The sequence below is a fragment of the Postia placenta genome, assembly GCF_002117355.1.
Source record: "Postia placenta MAD-698-R-SB12 unplaced genomic scaffold POSPLAscaffold_4, whole genome shotgun sequence".
Lineage (NCBI taxonomy): Eukaryota > Fungi > Basidiomycota > Agaricomycetes > Polyporales > Adustoporiaceae > Rhodonia > Rhodonia placenta.
In genome coordinates, this window is record NW_020169835.1 from 637,640 (window position 1) to 657,747 (window position 20,108).

At 54.7% G+C, this 20,108-nt stretch overlaps 7 protein-coding genes across 7 annotated transcripts; 5 read left to right on the top strand and 2 right to left on the bottom strand.

The window, feature by feature from the left end:
- Nucleotides 1–258: 258 nt before the first annotated feature.
- Nucleotides 259–1,479, top strand: POSPLADRAFT_1045126 (hypothetical protein; the record flags this gene model as incomplete). Its single annotated transcript, XM_024478686.1, has 5 exons — nt 259–282; nt 391–519; nt 590–700; nt 752–1,042; nt 1,099–1,479. 5 exons carry the CDS (start codon nt 259–261, stop codon nt 1,477–1,479), a joined length of 936 nt encoding a protein of 311 aa, XP_024340778.1.
- A 1,609-nt stretch (nt 1,480–3,088) lies between these two features.
- POSPLADRAFT_1032477 (hypothetical protein) lies at nt 3,089–4,598 on the top strand (the record flags this gene model as incomplete). The annotated part of the gene is made up of 7 exons (XM_024476859.1): nt 3,089–3,186; nt 3,381–3,438; nt 3,509–3,801; nt 3,916–3,945; nt 4,010–4,069; nt 4,121–4,277; nt 4,329–4,598. 7 exons carry the CDS (start codon nt 3,089–3,091, stop codon nt 4,596–4,598), a joined length of 966 nt encoding a protein of 321 aa, XP_024340779.1.
- Nucleotides 4,599–5,501: 903 nt separating this feature from the next.
- On the top strand, nt 5,502–6,024 carry POSPLADRAFT_1137633 (hypothetical protein; the record flags this gene model as incomplete). Its single annotated transcript, XM_024484810.1, has 2 exons — nt 5,502–5,690; nt 5,749–6,024. The coding sequence occupies 2 exons, from the start codon at nt 5,502–5,504 to the stop codon at nt 6,022–6,024; spliced, it is 465 nt and encodes a 154-aa protein (XP_024340780.1).
- A 144-nt stretch (nt 6,025–6,168) lies between these two features.
- Nucleotides 6,169–8,041, bottom strand: POSPLADRAFT_1136748 (hypothetical protein; the record flags this gene model as incomplete). Its single annotated transcript, XM_024484726.1, has 4 exons — nt 6,169–7,028; nt 7,085–7,367; nt 7,438–7,680; nt 7,742–8,041. The coding sequence occupies 4 exons, from the start codon at nt 8,039–8,041 to the stop codon at nt 6,169–6,171; spliced, it is 1,686 nt and encodes a 561-aa protein (XP_024340781.1).
- A 1,343-nt stretch (nt 8,042–9,384) lies between these two features.
- Nucleotides 9,385–11,895, top strand: POSPLADRAFT_1039250 (hypothetical protein). Its single transcript, XM_024477514.1, has 7 exons — nt 9,385–9,630; nt 9,682–9,712; nt 9,768–9,967; nt 10,021–10,592; nt 10,651–10,734; nt 10,795–10,872; nt 10,928–11,895. Exons 1-7 carry the CDS (start codon nt 9,442–9,444, stop codon nt 11,757–11,759), a joined length of 1,986 nt encoding a protein of 661 aa, XP_024340782.1. The 5' UTR covers nt 9,385–9,441; the 3' UTR covers nt 11,760–11,895.
- Nucleotides 11,896–11,939: 44 nt separating this feature from the next.
- On the bottom strand, nt 11,940–15,615 carry POSPLADRAFT_1069550 (hypothetical protein; the record flags this gene model as incomplete). Its single annotated transcript, XM_024482354.1, has 7 exons — nt 11,940–13,698; nt 13,760–14,249; nt 14,298–14,615; nt 14,747–14,884; nt 15,056–15,185; nt 15,378–15,421; nt 15,531–15,615. The coding sequence occupies 7 exons, from the start codon at nt 15,613–15,615 to the stop codon at nt 12,279–12,281; spliced, it is 2,625 nt and encodes an 874-aa protein (XP_024340783.1). The 3' UTR covers nt 11,940–12,278.
- Nucleotides 15,616–19,517: 3,902 nt separating this feature from the next.
- POSPLADRAFT_1137735 (hypothetical protein) lies at nt 19,518–20,003 on the top strand (the record flags this gene model as incomplete). The annotated part of the gene is made up of 1 exon (XM_024484826.1): nt 19,518–20,003. A coding segment is annotated over one exon (486 nt), but the record flags the coding sequence as incomplete, so codon positions are not given.
- Between the last annotated feature and the right edge of the window lie 105 nt (nt 20,004–20,108).

Consider the following 20,108-nt stretch of genomic DNA (forward strand, 5'->3'; position numbering starts at 1 on the left):
TGTACAGCGACTCGAAGCCATTACTAAACGCTGCTCGGTTTGTTAGATTACTGTTAGAATATAGAAGGCATGCCAGATGCACTGCCTGTGCTGTACGTTTGAGCTTTAAATCAGAGTCTCCCTTATATGTGTGAGCATTTACGGACATAGGCGAGAGAGCGAGCGTGTTGACGCACGTGCCTAAAACGACGCGTCCCATGATGCGTGACGCGCCTTGACGCGCGGTCGCGTCTCTAATATTTTGCTATTTGGCCCCTCATGAGCACGTCGTCCTTCCGAAGCGTAGCACGACGGCCACAACTCTCACAGTCGTTCCAGCGCCGTCTTCCTCATGCGCACCGCTACCATGCCACGCTCATCAACGCCTCCAGCACGCAAACACGCGCTGAGTCGACCGTAAATCCGGACGAGATAGCCCTATTCTCCAAGCTTTCGTCTCAGTGGTGGGACGAACAGGGCGAATGCAAGATGCTCCATCGCATGAACCCCGTCCGCGTACAATTTATCCGGGAGAAAATGGTGACCTCCTACACCTGCATTATCCTGCATAATGCGTTGACTAACCCCGCTTGCCCGCGCGTCCTGGCAGCTCGAGATGCAGCGGGAAGACACAGACACGGACGCTCAACTAGACCACCCAAAAGCCCTCGCTGGCCTCAAGATCCTGGATGTTGGCTGTGGTGGAGGTCTCCTCTGCGAGGTGCGCCGGTCCTAAATGCCCAAACGCAGCGCATCTACCCCACATACACAGAGCCTCACGCGCCTCGGCGGGCTTACACTCGGCATCGACGCATCCGCCTCCAACGTTGCCATCGCGTCCCTGCACGCTGCCGCTGACCCCGGGCTCCGCCTCATCCCCGGTCCGTTCGTCCCTACCACTACCCCAGCACGTACGAGCAACCTCACATACGAGCACACGTCCGCGGAGGAGCTCCTCGCGCGCGGCGGACCCGCGCAGTTCGACGTCGTGTGCTCTATGGAGGTGCTTGAGCACGTCGACAACCCGCGCACCTTCCTCAGCACCTGTGCGCAGCTCGTCAAGGTGCGTCCTTGCCGCACGCCAACACCGGCGCCGCTGAAACGCCTGCCTACACACAGCCCGGTGGACACCTCTTCCTCTCCACGATCTCGCGCACGCCGCTCGCGTACGCACTGACGATCCTCGCGGCCGAGCACGTCCTCCGGCTCGTCACGCCTGGCACGCACACGTACGCCAAGTATGTGCGCCCGGACGAGCTGCTCGGTTTTTTCCAGGGATTCTGTTGTCCCAGCCCCGGCGTGCTCGGCGACGGGGGCGCAGGGCGGCCATGGATCTCACGTCTGTACAACGGCGCGCCGGCGCGCACGGAGGCGGAGACGCGCGGGATAGTGTACGTGCCGTGGACGGGCGCATGGGCACTCGTACCGCGCGGCTCGCCGGGCGCGCGGTGGGGCGAGGGATGTAACTACCTGCTCTGGGTACGGCGGCCCCTGGAATAGTCTACGGACTGGCGCGGTGGCTGAGGATCTTCGTTTACTTGACGAATGCTCTGGCTAGCAAATGGGCTGTAGTGGCAGTCTTTCAGGCCAATGCAGTCAAGCTACCCCATTGCGATTGGACCAACCCTAGCATCGTTTCCGCGCAAGTATGTATGTTGTTCAGGCCAGAAATTGCTACCAATTGACTGCAAACTCCACCTGAAGTCTGACATATGCTACCGCAGGTGGCACTTGTCATTCTGCCGGCAGCTAACAGAAGTCGGCCTTCTGAGAATCCTACTCACAATACCAATAAGGGTGGTGCAGCCCCTCGTAGAATCTAGCGGATATGTATACCTATGAGTATATTGGATATTCGTTCACCACCGGCGAGTCTAGCGTTGACCACTTCGGTGAAGAGGCTCTATGATCCGCAGCACTCTGTATGTCTCTGCATATAACCAGGATCTCACTATGCGACACTGCGGTCGTTGCATACCGCTGAGCGAGTGGTCCCCCCGGCGTCCAGCTCCCTAGTCAATCGCCATTCATACCAGACGTCAGCCGTGCAGGATGGGACTGTGAGCGCTTCTATAGGTGCCAATAGACGCCATGCGATGTCTTGCAAGGACTAATGATGCGCCGACTGTGGCGCGTGGATTTGCATGGGTCACGGGACCTTGTTTGCTTCCTCCCTTGACAGTGCTGCCGCAATAAATTAGTCCCTCCCAATCCCGTCGATACCTTCGCATGCTCATGAACGCATATCAGGTGTACCTAAGGGCTCTTCTTCGCGACGTCGAATACCACAGCAGCACTGCGGATGTTGGCGCCACATTTCCTGTGGCAGTCAATGAGTACAACACGCTTCTCCGAAACGCGTCTTGCCTTCCCTCGTGGATTGCACAAGTAGGTAGTCTAATTGCATATACTTGGCACATGTTCAAGATGTATGAAAGGGGCCCTATCCTTATGTCTGTCCCGGGGCAAAGCCATTACTTCGAGTCTTGGAAGGCACACCATATTTTGTGGACGACAATGTTTACAATGGAGAGGACCCACAGTCACTGAGGCATATGTTCAACACAATCCTCGACGGTTGTATGGGTTTACGACGCTTAACGGCAGCCGGAGATGCACTGGACACGCATAACCCAAGGGAATCGTTCCTTTGCGTCATGCTGAGAAATGCGCTATGCGAAGCTCGGCCCGACGTGCAGACACAGTGAGTCGCACTAAATCTGGTCCACTAGTACCAATAATGAATGTTTGAATGCCCCCCCCCCTCTACAGCGAAGATTCGGCATTAGCTCCCTAAATTCTCTCGAGGCGAGCTCAACGGTTTGTTACACTATATGAAACGGGGCATCAGGGCACTGCTACTTGTATCGGCCTCAGCAGACATACCACTAGACTCCCTCACTCTTTTCCGCAAGATGGCGATGTTCTCAGTGGCATGGACATCGACGAGACCTCCGACTAGCAGAAACCCTGCGACCTGAGCCCCTCGTGCACAAACCTGAGCAGAAACAAGACAAGAACACAATCAACAAGTGTCAGCGAATCGCAATTACAACCACAATTGGACGACTCCAGCCTGGCGGACTCTGATTCTCAACCTAACTACCGAATGGCGTCGGATTGGCTGGATCAGAAGGAACGGGAGGCAATCGTCAGACAAGCAGCTGAAGCGTACGAAGATGATGAAGACCTACTCGAAGACCAACGGTCGTTAGATGAATTCGACCTTCACGTCCTCGACTACCCGCGCGACCGACCGCTCCTTGCGAGTGTGGCGCTGCCTATCATCTGCTTGGGCGATGAGACTATGCTGCCATCATGATGGCGAGCACGCTGTATCAAAGACATGCGTGGCGGATCGACGAGCCCGTCATCGGTTTGTCATTACACTGATATGACAGCACAATCACTGTCCAAATCGGATGGACTGAATCGAGCCGGAAAGACGGAGAAGTACTAGTGAGAACTCCATCGTTCCCTTCGTCACGAAGGAAGGCGCGCCTGACTATTTCTACCTGACGAATTACAGCCCCGGGTACATCTGCTGCACATGGATTCGTGGCACAACATCGATCTGGCTGATCCAGTCCACGCCCTCGCGCTTGCACGATTTTTGGCACTCTGCATAGACAAGCAAATCATAGCTGTCCGTGATAGCATATCTGCGGGCCGGGAAGCTCTCACCGATGAACTCCGGCGGGGAGGCGTCAGGCGATGGAGGGTCGACTCATCCATAGTCGTCGAACTTCCATGTTCTACTTCTGGATGCGACGAACGAGTTTCTCTGTGGCTTCGTGACCTCCCAGAGTACTTTCCGGGGGCGTCAGTATTACCGTGTCTGCGACTGATATGCGGCCTTAGACCACGTTCCTCGTCTGACTCGACGTGCGTCACATGTCCCCGTGCCGCATACCGTCTCATGATATAAGTTTCTAGGACGCGCGATAAGCCACTGTCGGACGAAGAGTAATTATTATTATCTGACATAAGCGTTCAGCTATCGACGGCACCATTGACGGGCATGATTTAGTATCGTCACTACGGACGCGCCACCATTAATTGAATCTGACAAACGCACGTCGTGCTCCAAGTAAGTGTTGTACTACGCATGCGCTGGGCATGACTTACTCCGCCAAATTAGTTTTTGCGACGCAAGTCGACCGGGCGCGTTCCAAGATGCGGTGCATTGGCTACTGGACAGGAGATCCGTCTTAGTTTCACTGCTCTCTGACCCTGGTATGTGCGATGCTTATATGCTTGTTGGGACATTCTTTTGGCCTAGCGAGTGGACCGAGCTGGTAAGCACAATCTAGGCTGGATTTGATTGTCCATCATACTCATACAATCAGTCGAACATGCCAAGGGTTGACGCGAATATGACGGAACTCCTGCGCGAGCTCATGGGAGAAGTTGCGACTCGCAGAAAGCAGACCGAGATGGACAGTGCACGGTATAGTCATACCGACGGTGGCGACGATTCCGGATGGGGAGATGTCCGGGATGAGGTCATGCGACTTCTTGCTGGTAGCTTCTCCTCAATCCTACATGCGTGCAGGCAGGCACATAGCAAGGCCCGATCGGCGGCAAGCACTATTGAGGCTGGTTGGCGACATGACTGAGATCGTCTCATCTTCGATCTTCTCCTGGATCTCAGCCGTCAAGGAAAGCCGGCCGGAACAAACGACGCAGTGAGTCGGAAAGAACTGGAAGGGAAGTCTGTGTATACAGTGCCTGTACTCCCAAAGTAGACGGCTTCAGTCCAAAGATGCACTAAGGCAGTAGTTGACTTTACGCTCAGCCTAGAGCGTTCCATTAGCCTTCCTCGTAGCTTCTGGACAAGCAAGTTGAACTACCCGTCTCATGATGGCTTCAAGTGGTACAGAGATGCAAGCAGGATCGACCCCGAGGAAACGCTTTTTGATAGATGGGGCTGGACAGATAACATGCTCAATGCGTGCGAGGAAACAATGCGCTATCATTACAACCTGCTCGGGATCCCGTGGTCCCTAACTTACAGACATGAGACACCAAAACGCATCCTTCGCGACCCAACAGCAGTCATTTGTGATGCTATGGGAACTCTACGTTTTCCATTAGCTGTGCCTGCGGAAGCATCGAACTCTTATCATTTCGCGATCCCATCCGGCCCCAAAAAGGAGCAGTCACGGCCTACCCCATCGGCTGCCGCTCCCTCGCTGGACCCTATTGTCGAGCAATCAAAATCAGAGGAACCCAAAGAACGACCCAGCACCAAACTACCCGCCGCTGCAAAGACTACGAGCCCTCCCAGCACGTCGCCTTCTGCCTCGAGAATGGTGGCGCCGATAGATTACGACATCTTCAGTGCCGTGCACTGCGACTCGCGCAAGGTGTCTGATGCGCGGCGAGAACTCGTAGAAGGCTGGGCGGAGTCGACGGGGGAACCGCAGCTCGATGAAGACTGCAATGATTATGACGACTATGTCTTTAGCGGCCCTGAAAGGCCCGATGTCAACTCGAAATCCAAACAAGCATACCTCGAAATGCCGCTTCTTCTGATCCAGTACAGACAGAAGGATGTCGATCGCATCACAGGTGAAAACCAGCACCGTCTCTGTTGTACCGCAGCAGCAAGACTTTTAGAGTCAGTCGGTATTACCGAACACCCGATCTTCAGCTTTATATCGGACGGACCTCATGTGGTTCTAGCAAGTGCTTGGGCAAAGGATGAGGTATGTTCTCTCTGTCATGCATGATCGCTTTACACTGATTGTGACATTGTAATGGCAGACGGTGCATATTTTTGAGAGGCATCTGTTGTCATTTGACATATCGACTGCCATCGGGGCGTGGCACTACGCAACAGTACTCGCACGCATCGCCATCATTTATGGCCCAAAATTATCGGATCGATTTGCTCAGGTGGAAAGCGACCTTATTCGGCGTGTCGAAACCGAATCTCCAAGCTTACGTTGGAAACAAACGCACGAAGTGGAAGTGGAATATGTCACAGACGCAGGGGCGGAGAAAAGATATACTACGGACAACAACATCCCAATCAAGTAAGAGTATATCAAAATTGATGGCATCTATAGTTCTACGGCGAGATTTGGGCATTATCCGTAAGGTCAGACGAAGCGTGTACAATGGAATCACTCTTGCGATGGATTACTGCGATGGTTGGTGGACAGCCAACATGCGGCATGTGCTTCAGGCCTCTGCTGCTGCACATATCTTCACGACGTGGTCCTCGCATTCCCGGTACGCGGGTACCAAGTTTGCATATATGGCGACGTTCGCGTCCTTAGGCTCAGCGACACACTTCATCCGCTCGCCTGTCACATCGGCCGCGCGCATCTCTTCGAATGTGCCCATGTCACCGTTCTGGGCCCTCCACCACGCATATCGCGCAAGCTGAGCGCCGCCTTCTGCGGCGCCCTCCTTGCCCGCGACGTAGACGCGCATGCCAAAGACGTCTGCGGCAAGTTGCCGGATGACGGGATTCGCAGACGAGCCCCCGCTGAGAACAAGCCGCTGGAGAGGAGGTGCGTCCTCAGGCAGGATGGCGGTGATGCGTGACCGGATGGACAAGAACTGCGACTCGAGGATCGCGCGGGGGTGGGCGGATGACGGCATCTCATCATCAGACACCGATTTGATCACCGGAGGAGATACGTCGGAGGAAGCAGCGTGGAAGAAGAAGTTGCCTTGTACGTTCGGCGGGATGATCTCAGGAAGGGGGAAGTAGAAGCCCATGTAACCAGTGTTACCGACAGGCTGCTCCTCGACGAGCTCGTTGAAGTGTGTCCAGTGACCGCTAGCGTAACGGTCACGGACCTGCTCGCGTGCCAACGCACCGTTCTTGTAGCAAAGCATAGCTATGTGCGCATCGAGCGTAGTAGGGTGAGAAAGTAGATGAGAGGTCGTGAAGCGCTTAGGGGACGATTCCGCGGGCGGAATGGAAAGGAGGAGAGTGGTAGAGGTCCCAAGCGAGAGAATTGCATCACCGGGTGTTGAGAGAGCAACCACGGTAGCTGGGTTGTCTCCCGTGAAGGGTGCGATGCAGCAGTCTGAAAGAAGCAGGCATCAGCGAACAGTGCTCCTATACATAGATCATGGGACACACCTGGGTTGAAACCCCATCGCTGCACCCACCACGAACTGATCTTGCCCAGTGACGTGCCCCCTGGCACGGGTTCTGGACCAAGCTTGGCGCGCAGCTCCGGGCCTCCGCTGGCGTCCAGAAGCGTGTCATCCCACTTGCATGTGAGGACGTCCATGAGGTTCATCCCGCTCGCGTCAGACACCTCTATCGGCGCGATCGCCCCCAGGAAAAGTGACGGCATGAACGACGACACGAGCGAGATGCGCGACGTCGCGCGATACGCTTCTGGGTTCACGCGCCGGATCTGTGGAGGACAAGATGCTCGCGTCAACTTCGGAGAAGCGCGTAGGATGTCATCTTGGCGTGGTTCGCACCTTCGCGATCTGCGTCCCGGTGAATCGCTCGTAGGCGCGGCTGCCTGTGAGGTCAGCGAGCACCTGTGCACCGCCGACGGCGGCCTCGAGTTCACGGCACTCTCTAGTCGTGGACGAGTCTTGCCAGATGGGTGCGTTTGGGAGCGAGAATGCACCCGGTGAGAGCTGGTCGATGGGCTGGGATGCATCGAGAGTGGCGAGCATTTTCTCGGCGTCCGAGGACCAATAGACGGACCCGTGTTGCTACAAAATAATGACGACGTTAGAATACGCCCTGGAGGGGACTTCTGCTTGCGTGACGCACTTGTCCGTCTCCCGAAATACCGAGGATGCGGCCAAAATCGACACCAGCAGTCTTCATCCTGTCCATGAGAAGATCGAATGCTTCCAGCCACATACGTACGGGCGAGGTGACCTCGCCCGGTTCGGGTCCACGAATAGCGCCATTAGTGGTACCGTAGTGTGGAAGGTCGCGATCGAAATGCACGGCAGACTCATGAACGACGTTACTGTCCTCCGTGATCAGAATAGCCTTGAGGCCTTGCGTGGACAGGTCAAGGCCCAGGAAAAGGGGAGACGGAGCGTGACCGCTCGCCGAGTTCATTGATGCTGGTTGTGCGGGGTAAGATGGTGGGGAAGTGCAAGAGAGTGGGGAGAATGAAATACGGCCATGCCCGGGTCTTATAGTACCGTGCACCATACCCCGCGGGGAGTCTGGCCGTCAGATGGGGTAAAATTCGGAACGCATAGACCATCGGACCGTGTTGTGCAGATCGCATCGACCGTTCTGGCCAGGACGGCGCAAGTCAGCGCACTGGGTGCGGACCTGTGCGGACTAAAGTACTAGTGCGGACCTTGACCCCGGCTAATAATCGGCGGCTCCTCGAAAGCCGCGCCCCGGACCGGGCCTCCGTGGCGCGTTTGGTCACCTGCACGTGCCTGTGACACATCGCGTTCAGCACCGCTCATCTCTATGTTTGCTGATCCTCACTGTTTATGGTAAGTCAAAATTGAAGTTTCAACCTCGTATCGAATCAATCCGAACGTCTCGCCTTGTACTCCTCGCTCCTATTTTGAGCGTATGAGATTCCTCGCGTTGATCCATGCCCATGTCCATGATGGCTACCCACTATGCTCGCATGAAGCGCCATCCCTTGATGCATGTAACCGTCAGTTAGACCCAGAAATAGCCGTGCCGAGAGACGCCAGAGATGAGCGGCACACAGCCGGTGTTGTAGCAATCACGTTTGTCTGTATTCTCCAGAGGCGTGAGTTAAAATCACTGAAACAGACTGTCTTTGCACAGCGTATGAACAATCATAGACACATGCATGACTACATACGAGCTGAGGCGAACGCAGAAGCCGAAGAGGCTGCACGGCAAGATCTATCCCACAGTTTGCACCCCGTAGCAAGCGCTGGCTGTGCACGCGAAGTCGCGAACGGCTGCTGTGAGTGCTGAGCGGCACGAGAGCGTCGGAAAATGTTGATAGATGCGGTCACCAGACATCGACCAAACAGTACGGGGAACGATGTTGTAGTAGTGAACGCGCGGGGGCACTGCCTTCATCCTTGACCGACGGCTTGAAATGATGGTGGTAATGCTGCAGCAGGCCGGCGCGCGAGCAAGTCAAGCACATCAAGCCTCCAAGTGAAACTGGCCGTTCTCGTCCTCCTTGGCCATCAGACCGTGACGGCCATCTGTCACGTCAATGTTAGAGGCCCGTGACTCTAGTAAGAACTCATTCCATTAGATTCTATAATTGCACTAATGAGCGTGACAGGCACCAATCGTAGATCTGATCGGCTGTGTTGGATCAAGCCGGCGACGGTGTCCAGTATGTTTCAGCCCTCCATCATTTATCGAGCACACTGCCCCATCATGCCGCCGCGACCAGATATAAATTATATCATGTCTCGACAACTTCCCTTCAGTGAACGTTCCACCTTGGTCTTTGTTTTATCTCTACTTTTCTTTACGACTCCCTTCTTTCTTTCTTCGTCATGAACACCCTACTCCTCGTTTTAATTGCATCGCTGTGCGGTCTTTCTCGTGCCCTTGCTATTCCCATTGCTGCTCGTGACGCACGGCTGAGCCGTTCCAATGCCGAACCTGGAGTTCGTACTGTGAAGATCGTTGGAATGTACGTGTCCAACGAGGATGACGATGTGACGAACTTCCAGGACACGGTTGTAAGTACCACTCCATTCTCTCGTAAGTCTCCACCTGATGTGCCAATATAGTATGCTACGAACTTGACAATTGGCGGTCAAAGTACATTGCCCCTCATGTCGCCTGACGTACTTTAAGCTGACCTACCACTTTCAAGATGTTCTTATCCAGCTGGATACTGGATCCTCTGATCTTTGGGTCAACTTGGACCAGGGTTCCATCCAGTTTGCCAACGTCTCGAACATTACGGCGTCTCAATCCTACGGCATCGGTCAAGTCACAGGCCCGATCGCCTTCGCCGACGTGTCCATGGGTCCTCACGATGTCACAAACCAAGCCTTCATTAATGCCACGAACGTATGTGTAAATGTTACATTTATGGCAGAGCGCATACTCATAGACCGGTGCAGGCAACGGATTTCGGCACTATTTTCGGTGATGGCGTACGCGGTATCCTCGGTCTCTCCTTTGATGCAGGCTCTATTGTCGACCTTGAGATCGTCGCGCACGACGGCCTCAATGCGTCCACCGGTCGTTCCTTCATAACCAACCTGTTCCTGCAAAACGACGACAATAACCACTTCTTCACTGTCCAGCTCGGCCGCTCTGGCGACCCTCAGTACACTACGGAGGGTTCGTTCACCATCGGCGAGTACATCAGCGGAATGGAGGACATCGCCAACCAGGCCAAGCTCTCGCGCTTCCCCAACTCTCAGGACATCAACACCCCGCCGCGTTGGTCCACGCTCGTGAGTGGAATGTCCATTAACGGCCAGGCATTCCCCTTCAATGCGTCGAGTGTCCCTGGAGCCCCAGAGGGTACCATCGTTGCGGTCCTTGACACTGGCTTTACGTTCCCGCCTCTTCCCACGGAAGCCGTTACCGCCATTTACAGCAGTATTCCGGGTGCAACCTTCGACAACTCTAGCGGCCTGTGGATTGTCCCGTGCGAGAACTCTACGACACTTGAATTCCAGTTCGGGTGGGTATCTGGCTCTGTCAATTTACTTAGATGCATATCCTGATCATGATTTTTCTAGTGACATGAACGTTCCTATCCACCCCTTGGATATTACTACTGTTACGGAGTTGAACAACCAGACCGTCTGCGTAAACACGTTCCGGTTCGTGAATATAGTTGCCTCACTCAGGTCTGCATTGAGACTAATGTTTATTCTACCCAGTCCGTCGACGTTCCCTGCGAACAACACTCAGTTCGATATCATCCTCGGTGACGCTTTCCTCAAGAACGTTTATGCCTCGTCAGTACATGCCAGTTGCTTCATGATAGTACAGTATTTTAATGCGGCTGTACAGTTTCGACTACGGTAACTTCTCAGTAGAGAACCCCGGCGCCATTCCTTTCATCCAGCTGCTGCCCACGACGAACCTGACATCTGCGTTTGAGGAGTTTGCCTCTGTCCGATCGTCCATGGTCACTGCTGCTGAGGCGTCTGCTTCCGTTACTGCGACCGCTGTCTCGTCCGCAACGGACGTTTCATCCGCTGTGCCCACAATGGACTGCGGTGGCATGCCTGACTCTGCAGCACCGAGTCCTACTCCGCTCTTCACGTCCGCATGGTCCAGCACTCCGGCTTCCTCGAGCTGGGCGGGTGTTGCCTCCGCATCTGGGGTCCCCTCCGCATCCGGTGTTCCCTCGGGTGGATCTCCTGCATCGAACGACACTACCGCTGCCCCGACCGACACCACGTCTGCCAACTCCACCAACCCTATTTCCACCTCCGATACGTCCACCGACCCTTCCGCCGACTCGTCTTTCACCAACTCTGACAGCTCCGACCCGTCTGATTCCCCAATGACTACCATGCGCCGCCGCTCGGTTGTCTACGACCCCTCGGCGCCCGGCATGCACCGCTCGGTCATCCTGGAGCCTTCGCGCACGGTCAGCGACTGCCTCGGCCCGCTCATCGAGCAGTATGGCGCGGTCCTCTTCGCCCTGCTTGGTGGCTCGCTCGTCATATCCCTTGTGCTTTGTATCGTGACCGTCGCGCTGACGCTCCGTAATCACATCCGGTCGCAGACACGCAGACGGGCAGCATACTCGGTCCTCGAGGCCAAGGCAGGTCAGGAAGCCGACCCCGAGGCGGATGTCCTCTCGGCGACGTACTACTATCATGACGACTATTGATTCTCTTTATTTTGATGAATATACGCGGACACTGGGTGTTCTGACGACTTTACGTTTTTAACTTATCCTTTATGTTATCCCCTCACAGTCGCTACATAGTCCCTTCATTCAATCAATGGAACGTTCCCCATGACAACCTTGTGAAAGTTGGACGCCATCAAGCACTCAGGTCACACATAGAAAGACAGAACAAGTATAAATACAGACACTGAGAGCTGAGCCTGACGGTTCGACGGCTAAGTACAGACGGCAAAAAAGGAGAAACTATAGAAGATACATTCTCGAACGAAGGCAGATCGCCAGGGCAGGCCTAAGCTTGACCTGTACTCATAACGCTATGAACTGCGGAAACTCTACACCCAAATCAAAGGACTGTCGAGACTCGCGCGTACGGAGTGCGTGTGCTACTCTACACAGGGAGGGACAGATAAATAACAATTCAATGCGTTCAGACAGAGCGAGCGATATGCAAAAACATCAAAAGCGACCTCGACAAAACAAAGTCCATCTTTTGTACAATTAGGACGCGGCTCGCGCAGTCCTGGCAGACCTGCGGCGGGAGGCGTGCTCCCTGGCGCGCATACGCTGTTTGCGCACGCTTGCCATCATGTCGCGCGCGACGGGCGACAGATCGGAAGACGATGCAGGCGATGGCGCCAAACCATCAGCCCCATTCGGGTAGCGCATGTCAAAAATGGAGCGACCGCGTAACGGTGTCGTTGGGGCGGTCTTGATCTGTGGCGAGATCTTCGCCTTGCCCTTGAGAGACGGGCTAGGTAGGGGGGACATCGACATGTCCGCAGAATTCTCCTTATCGTTCTCATGGCTGGAGTTGATGTTGAGATTCTGCGCACGTAGGGCACGGGCAGACGCTTTGCGAGAGGTGCTCGCGTTGGGATACGCGTGCTTGGCATCCACGAGGACAGACATAGGCGGCGTCGAGCGTGAAGTAACTCTACGCTGCTTACGAGGGGCAGCCGTCGAAGCATCATTCGGGGCATCTGCGACGACGACGGCGCCCTTGGACGGACGTGTGGAAGGCACGCGTGGTCCACTAGGCCCCGACAATGGGGCAGTGGTCTTGCTGCTGATACGTGTTGGTTGAGGAGGACGATGTTCTGTTTGCGAGGTCTGGTTGAGTCGGGAATCAGACGTTGAGTCGGGCTGCGGTTCCTGACGGGACTGTCGAGGACGAGGGCCGCGGGGTATTCTGCTCGATTGACCCGGTATCTGGGTCTCGTCCGTCGACGTCCCGGTCAGGACTTGCTTCAGTAGCGCGGGAGGTCGTGAGTCATGGGAGGGGTTTCGCGTAACGTGCTGTGTTAGTTGTGACGGGCCAGCCCCTTCAGCAGGGGTTGACCTAGGTCGTGGTGGACCCATCAGAGAGGGCACTGAAGTCGAGAAGGCATTCGCCCTACTCGTCACAGAAGCTGGGGCGCTCGAGAGTTTCATGAGCGTGGCCGTCTGTACCTGCCAGTGCGAGATGTTCGACTGATCTTGCGAGTCATCTACAGACTCCGAGGCGAAAGCAGACTTGTCAACGCCCTCGCGAAGATGATCGTCCTGTCCTGGAGCAGCATCTGACAGCACAAGTGCCGGGAGGGGCTGGCTTCTCGTGCGGTCGCGTAGGGATTTTCTACGCTCGGTGAGGAAACCGAATACTTCAGACGCCCGTTGGGGGGTCCTCGTCTCAGGAGCAACGACGATCGGGACGGGCTCATCGACTGAGATGGACGCGGATTTCTCGGGAGAGGCAGACGCACCGCTATACTCTACCTCCACGGATGAGATGGCAGGGTACTGCAGAGATGCGGACTGGTCGGTTGACTGATTCGTCGAATCGACGGCACGTGCAACATCTCGAGGGAACGTCAAGCTAGTATCATCGGGAGTCTCAAGAGGGAGAGAATCTGTCGATGAGGCAGGAGACTCCGCTTCTCTAGAGACCAGATGTGAGTGTTGAGGAATCGCACTAAACTCAGAGACGATCTGAAGCATACCTGAGGAAGCGCTCTGCCCAGGATATGTCACCCTCAGTTGGTCCGCCATCTTCGTCAGGATTGCCCAATAGCTGGCGCAGAGTTGAGCCAGATCGTTTGATCTGCTCGCGACCCTCTTGTTTGATGGGTGCCGGAGTTGGTGGTGTGTTGGAGAACGCGTTTTCGTCAAGACATCCTTTATCGTCATACATGTTCAACAAGCTGGCGACAGAAGGGTCGCGGCGTAATGCACACAAACGGCTCTCGTCACGGGGCGTAAAGAGGACGTCTTTCAGGCGTGAACGATCGGCGTGAACGGAAGGAGTGCGAGGTTCGTGACGGTCGTGAGATGGCTCATCGGAGGAGATGCGTGGGTTGGCGTTAGGAAACTCTGTGCAAGAATGAAGGGTACGACTGTGAACTTTGACGACATAAGTGTTGCTTCGTTGAAGACTCATAGAGGACCGGGCGGGAGACGCAGACAAAGGAACGGCAAGATGGTTGATCGGCGCTGTAGAAGGGTTGAGAATTGGAGCGCTAGAAGACAAAGACAACATACGGAGTGGAGGCGGTGGCGCGTAATCCGTGTCGGCTAAGACAGCAAAGCGTGCTGATGTTGAGCGTAGGAGACGATTCGCGTCGGCGTCCGAGTCATGATTCTGTGTGCGGATGATTCGGCCTTCGCTGTCGACGGGAACGGTGGCAGCGGATTCTGCTTGTTTCCTGCTCTTCTTGGACTTGCGGCTCCCCAGCGAGAAGAAACGCTTGAAGAACCCCATGCCGTAGCGGATGTTCGTGAGGGGTCGTCGACGGTCGTGATGAGGGGGAGTAGAAGTAAACCAGGCTGAGCCGAAGTTCAACTTGATTTCAACTTGAACTTTAGACGCGTGCACAGCGTCGCGCCCTAATCACGCGCGGTTCCCCTCCGCCAACCATGGACCAGCCCAGCCCCTGAGTGTACGTAGTTTCGCTAGTGCCACTGCCGCGAGCAGGGCTTCAATGGTTTACACCCCCCGACAACACCCTGCAACGTCATTCCATACGTCGGCGCCAGGAACCGCAGCCTATCGATCTCGACGCTCGAGCGATGCCTCGTGTCGAGCAGCCACTCGGGCTCACGGAGTGAGTCAGGCGCGGCATCACAGCCTAAGCAATACCCGCACGAGCCATGAATGTTGGTAGCACAACACCATGGGCAAGGAACTGGCCGGTCAGTGCCAAACAGTAGTAAGTGCACAATGCAGCACAGGAGTCCGCAGAGCAAGCTTACGGGGACCCAGCCATCTCACCAAGATTTTGTAAAATAGGGGCACTTACTGGCAAAGAGTTGACGCTTCTTCTGCCTAGTGACGCAATATCTTGCTGCTCGTAAATGTGGAGCGTCCCTCAGTGAAATATCTTCGAAACCTCCTTTGGTTCCGTCCGGCGTGCTTTCATGTGCGAGGTGCTAAGCCCGCTGAGCAGCGACAGCTCTGCGCATGCGACTGATGTACGCATAACGAGTGCAAATCCTCACCGTGTCACGACTCGCGGCGTGCGTACGTGATCTCCGTCTTTATCGTGAAAGTGATACGTGACCCTGACAAGATGAAATGCAAACGCATTGTGATCATGCTTTGGGAAGCCCATGATCTCTTACAAGATCTGCGCCATTCGATAGCGCTGCATATCTCGGCGGCGCCTCTGTCGAAAGTGAGGCAAAGCGACCGAACAGCATGTAAGATCCTCTTCGAACATGATCCTCAAGGGATCGGAATACACCAAGTCACTCGTGAGCACTCAATACACTCACCGTGTTCGTTCAAGTCTCCGCACCGAGAGGAAAAGGCGCCTGCGACATGCCACAGTCGGCGGCAGGCTGTCGAGTAGGTCAACATCGCGCATTCAGCTGTGGTTATTTGCAGAATTGTCAGGGCTTCAAAGACAATGTGGAAGGTGCATCTGATTACCGGAATTTAAATAAAGAGGCAAGGGACACACCTTATTTGAATATGTGCCACTTAGAACTTGTGGCTTTGGACCACCCAATGGTGGTGGCATGGTCTTAATGTATCGTCGCGGAATGACCATGTGCCTAACACTTACCATTTGTATTCATGACGAAAGGTTCTCAGCACATGCCGAGAAGATCCGTTGAAGTTGTTCAAAGGTCTTTCGTCAAAGTCACCGCGAGCGCGCTACTACGCCAATGTGAGCGCCACAGACGCGCAAGTGTCGCGCACGTGATCGCGTTCGCGGCTCGCTTAACCTTTGCATTCGACCTCGCCACTGCGCGATTGCACTTGCACAACGCACGACCATATACGACAAGACGTTCAATTCTCAACTGGACATGGCTCCTGGACTTAAACAGCCGATATCTGGACTACGCTCGATCAAGCGAGACTTCTCCTCTAATTCTCTTCCGTCTGCAAGTCAAGATTCTATCATCAGCGAGTCAGGCGCAGCAGCGATCCCTTGGGAGCCCACGCCTCCTAGGCAAAAGCTGTCCGGTTTAGAGCAACGTCTCAAGGATATACAGGATGCGCTGAGCGAGCAGTCGTCTGCATCGACCAGAGTGCTCACCAGCTCTCAAACCCTCCGAGCTGGTGGGTCGCAAAAGCGACCATCCCCCTCCCAGGATCCCCCAGCCAAGCGCCGGCAGCTACCACCGAGCTGGGAAGAGCCTGAAGGCGGTCAGCGCACGTCATATGCAAGTACTAGCCAAGGGCGGACATTCGGATCCGCACGTTCGGCTAATGGAGGTCGGGCCCTGGTGGTCCCTGCGACGGCGAGTGCCGATGTTACGGGTAAAGCTGGGTCTGTCCAGTTGAGCCAGGAGCAATTGCACATCTTGAAGCTCGTCCAGGAAGGGCAAAGTTTGTTCTATACGGGGAGTGCAGGTGGGTGATATGCGCTTTGCATTGTTTTCCTAATTTCAGACAACGCTCTTGCGGCTATATGCGCTGAAATGGCCCTGCTCACTCTATCGCAATACCGTGCAATACCGGGATACGCATAGCTGGCTGTGGGGTAACTTACTACATGCATCGGCCGTGCTTGCATGGGCTGTATTGTTTGCTGCCCTTGTCAATCGACACATCTTGCACGGATACGCGATATCTCGAGTTTTGGGCTCATACCTTCAATGATTCAGGTACCGGAAAGTCTGTGCTCCTGCGGGAGATAATCAAGTCGCTGAAGGTGAAACACCGGATCTCAGGCGATGCAGTCGCTATAACAGCTTCTACAGGTCTGTCCTACACTTTTTCTCTACATGCGGGTCTCGTTCAAGCCTCGCCTGTTCCTAGGCATTGCTGCATGTAACATAGGAGGCGTGACCATCCATTCATTCGCGGGCATTGGTCTGGGACGGGAGTCGGCTGAGGACCTTGCCAACAAGATCAGGAAAAACAAGAAAGCCAGCGCGCGATGGCTCCGGACGAAGGTGCTCATCATTGATGAAGGTATGTCTGATGGTGAATCACGAGTCCTCACGCTGATCCAACCGTTCTACCATGCGCAGTGTCAATGGTGGAAGGCGACCTTTTCGACAAACTCGCCCGCGTCGGAAGCATACTGCGGAAAAATGTGGAGCCTTTCGGTGGCATACAGGTGCAAATCATGCGCATATAGTCCGTATCTCACGTACACACTCATACTCCCTCCACGTAGGTCATCGTCACTGGGGATTTCTTCCAGCTACCCCCTGTGATGAAGACCGGAGACGTCAAATTCGCGTTCGATGCCGAGATGTGGGGACAAACTATCAAGCAAACATTCAACCTCACGAAGGTCTTCCGACAGCGCGATCCTGGTAAGCCTGCCTTGTTACCGTAGCGGTCATTATACTCAACGGATTTACAGAATTTGTGGATATGCTGAACGAGATGCGATTTGGGCGATTGTCCCCGAAATCGATCCTGAAGTTTAAGGGCCTCTCCAGAGAGATTGTATATGAAGATGGTCTGGGCGCGACAGAACTGTAAGTGAACTTGTTCGCGCGACACATATGATAAGTAACATAAGGTCTATCAGCTTCCCTCGTCGTGAGGATGTCGAAAGATCAAATGCAAGACGCATGAACGGACTAAGCACTGAAGTGCATATGTACAAAGCTAGCGATGGCGGGGCTATCACCGATCAAGCTCAACGAGATAAAATGCTAAGCAATTTTATGGCGCCTGGTTTTCTACAGCTCAAGGTCGACTCCCAGGTTTGTTTACACCTGCTGATGAGAGGCCGTTCCTGATTATAGCACCATTTAAACAGGTCATGTTGATAAAAAACCTCGATGAGACGCTCGTGAATGGATCCATGGGAAAGGTCCTGAAATTTGTCGATCCTGCGGACTTGAGTGCACTTCATGAACTCGACGATTATGGGGAAAAGCCTTCGTCCAAGCCTGTCTCTAAGAACGCGAAAGACGCAAAAAGCATCGGCGGAAGACAAAAGCTCCCTATAGTTGAGTTTCTTCAGCCCAATGGCGGACGTCGGCGTGTTATCGTGCAGCCCGAGGTCTTCAAGGTTGAGTTGCCGAATGGAGAGGTCCAAGTGAGCAGGACTCAGGTGCGTCTGACGCGTAGCTTGTGAATACCGGATCATGCAAAGCGGGTTGCTACTCACAGCTTCCATTGATATTGGCCTGGGCGATGTCGATACACAAGTCACAAGGCCAGACACTTGAACGGGTCAAGGTCGACCTTGGTCGAGTTTTTGAAAAGGGTACGGCAAGATGATTTTAGTTGCGACGGGATAGAGCAGTGATGCTTTGCTTCTCCAGGCCAGGCATACGTTGCGCTTTCGCGCGCCACTTCGTTGGGTGGGCTACAAGTGCTCAACTTCGATCCCAGTAAGGTAAGCCTTTTCAGTTATATTCAGACGTGGCGTTCCAATCTCACCAGGTTGAGACTCGCAGGTCCTGGCGCATAAGAGAGTCGTCGAGTGGACGCGAACACTGCAGACGATCGGGGATGTTTAGCTGTCCCTACTCTCCCTATTCTACCGGACTCGCACTTATACATTGCTGCATCGTGGTTTATCGTCTGTGTGTCAATATCCTCCCCCTGTATATGCACGTTGCACATATCCTGCTATATCATATCACACAATGAAGATATCTTCATATAATCGGCAGTGGCACGTTTTGGGGGGAACAGCGGTAGAGGAACTCGCCTTGAGATATGGCTTGGTCATATATATCTGCCGCAAGCCGCTCGACGTCAGACATGGATATCCAGAGCGAGCGCAGGTTGAAGGAATTGTCTATCTTGCTCTCAGGAGACTGCGCTCGACCACTGCTAGATACCGTGGATATCTGCGCAAAAAGGTCCGGTGAAGACCATATCCTGAAATCTGGCAGCGTGTTGAGGGTCTAATAATTCTGTAAACGGCTGATTGTAATGCCTGCAAATGGATGATTGGGACCTATAGACGCGGTGAAACATTCGCCTGAGCTTGATGTGAGTCTCCCGTATAAGGCAACTGCAGCAGAATCGATGATGGGTTGTGTTAAACTTTCACTCACTGCCACCGTCGAGGTCATCGAGGTCGGCGTCGGCACCCTACCACGCAGCATTCGCCATCCGCTTGTCGTCGAGCAAGACGACGGAGTTGCTTTTAATTTAGTCCGACTGCGGATTCATTTCCCCCCAGGGTCATAAGCGCAGGCCGTTCCCAGCCACTACAGTTGAATCACCTCGTCCTGATTGTCGTCGTCGGCGTCGCCTAACATCGCGAAAAGACATACTACGGCATCCCGAGGCCATCACTGAAGCCATCGCCATAGCCATCACAGTCCATGTCGACAACTCCGCAGAGTGCTGTGAATCAGAGGCTGCCCCCGTCCTCCCGTCGCCACTCCAAAATCACCGTCGAGTACCACGTTCCCAATCGCGCCTCTGTCCAGAACTACGCCAATTTCATCGCCGACCCCGCCGCTCATTCCAACACCGCGCCTTTCCAGGATCCATTTCTGCCGTCGAGACAGGCCCCAGGTCCTCCGCCATCCTCAACAGCGAAGCACAACTCCCGAATCCGCAACTCGCTGCAGAAGGCCCCGCCCCGGAAACAGAGCCTGACGACGCCCACCGCACCCAAACCCGTCGATCGTGATCCTTTTGCCGCAGCCAGCCGACTCACCTCCAGCAACAGCGGTAGCAACAGCGACAGCGGCCTTATGAACGGCACACCACCCCCGCCACGGCCATCGCGGGCCAACACGGCCAACCTGACCGACCTCTTCCCCGCTCAACGCAACGTCGCCAACCAGCGCCTGTCCGATCCGATTAGTCTGCCCCCCGACACTGTCTTCTACGTCGACGACCAGCAGCAGTCGCCGCACGGTTTCCAGCAGCAACAGTCCCAGGCGCCCGCGGACCCCTTCGATATG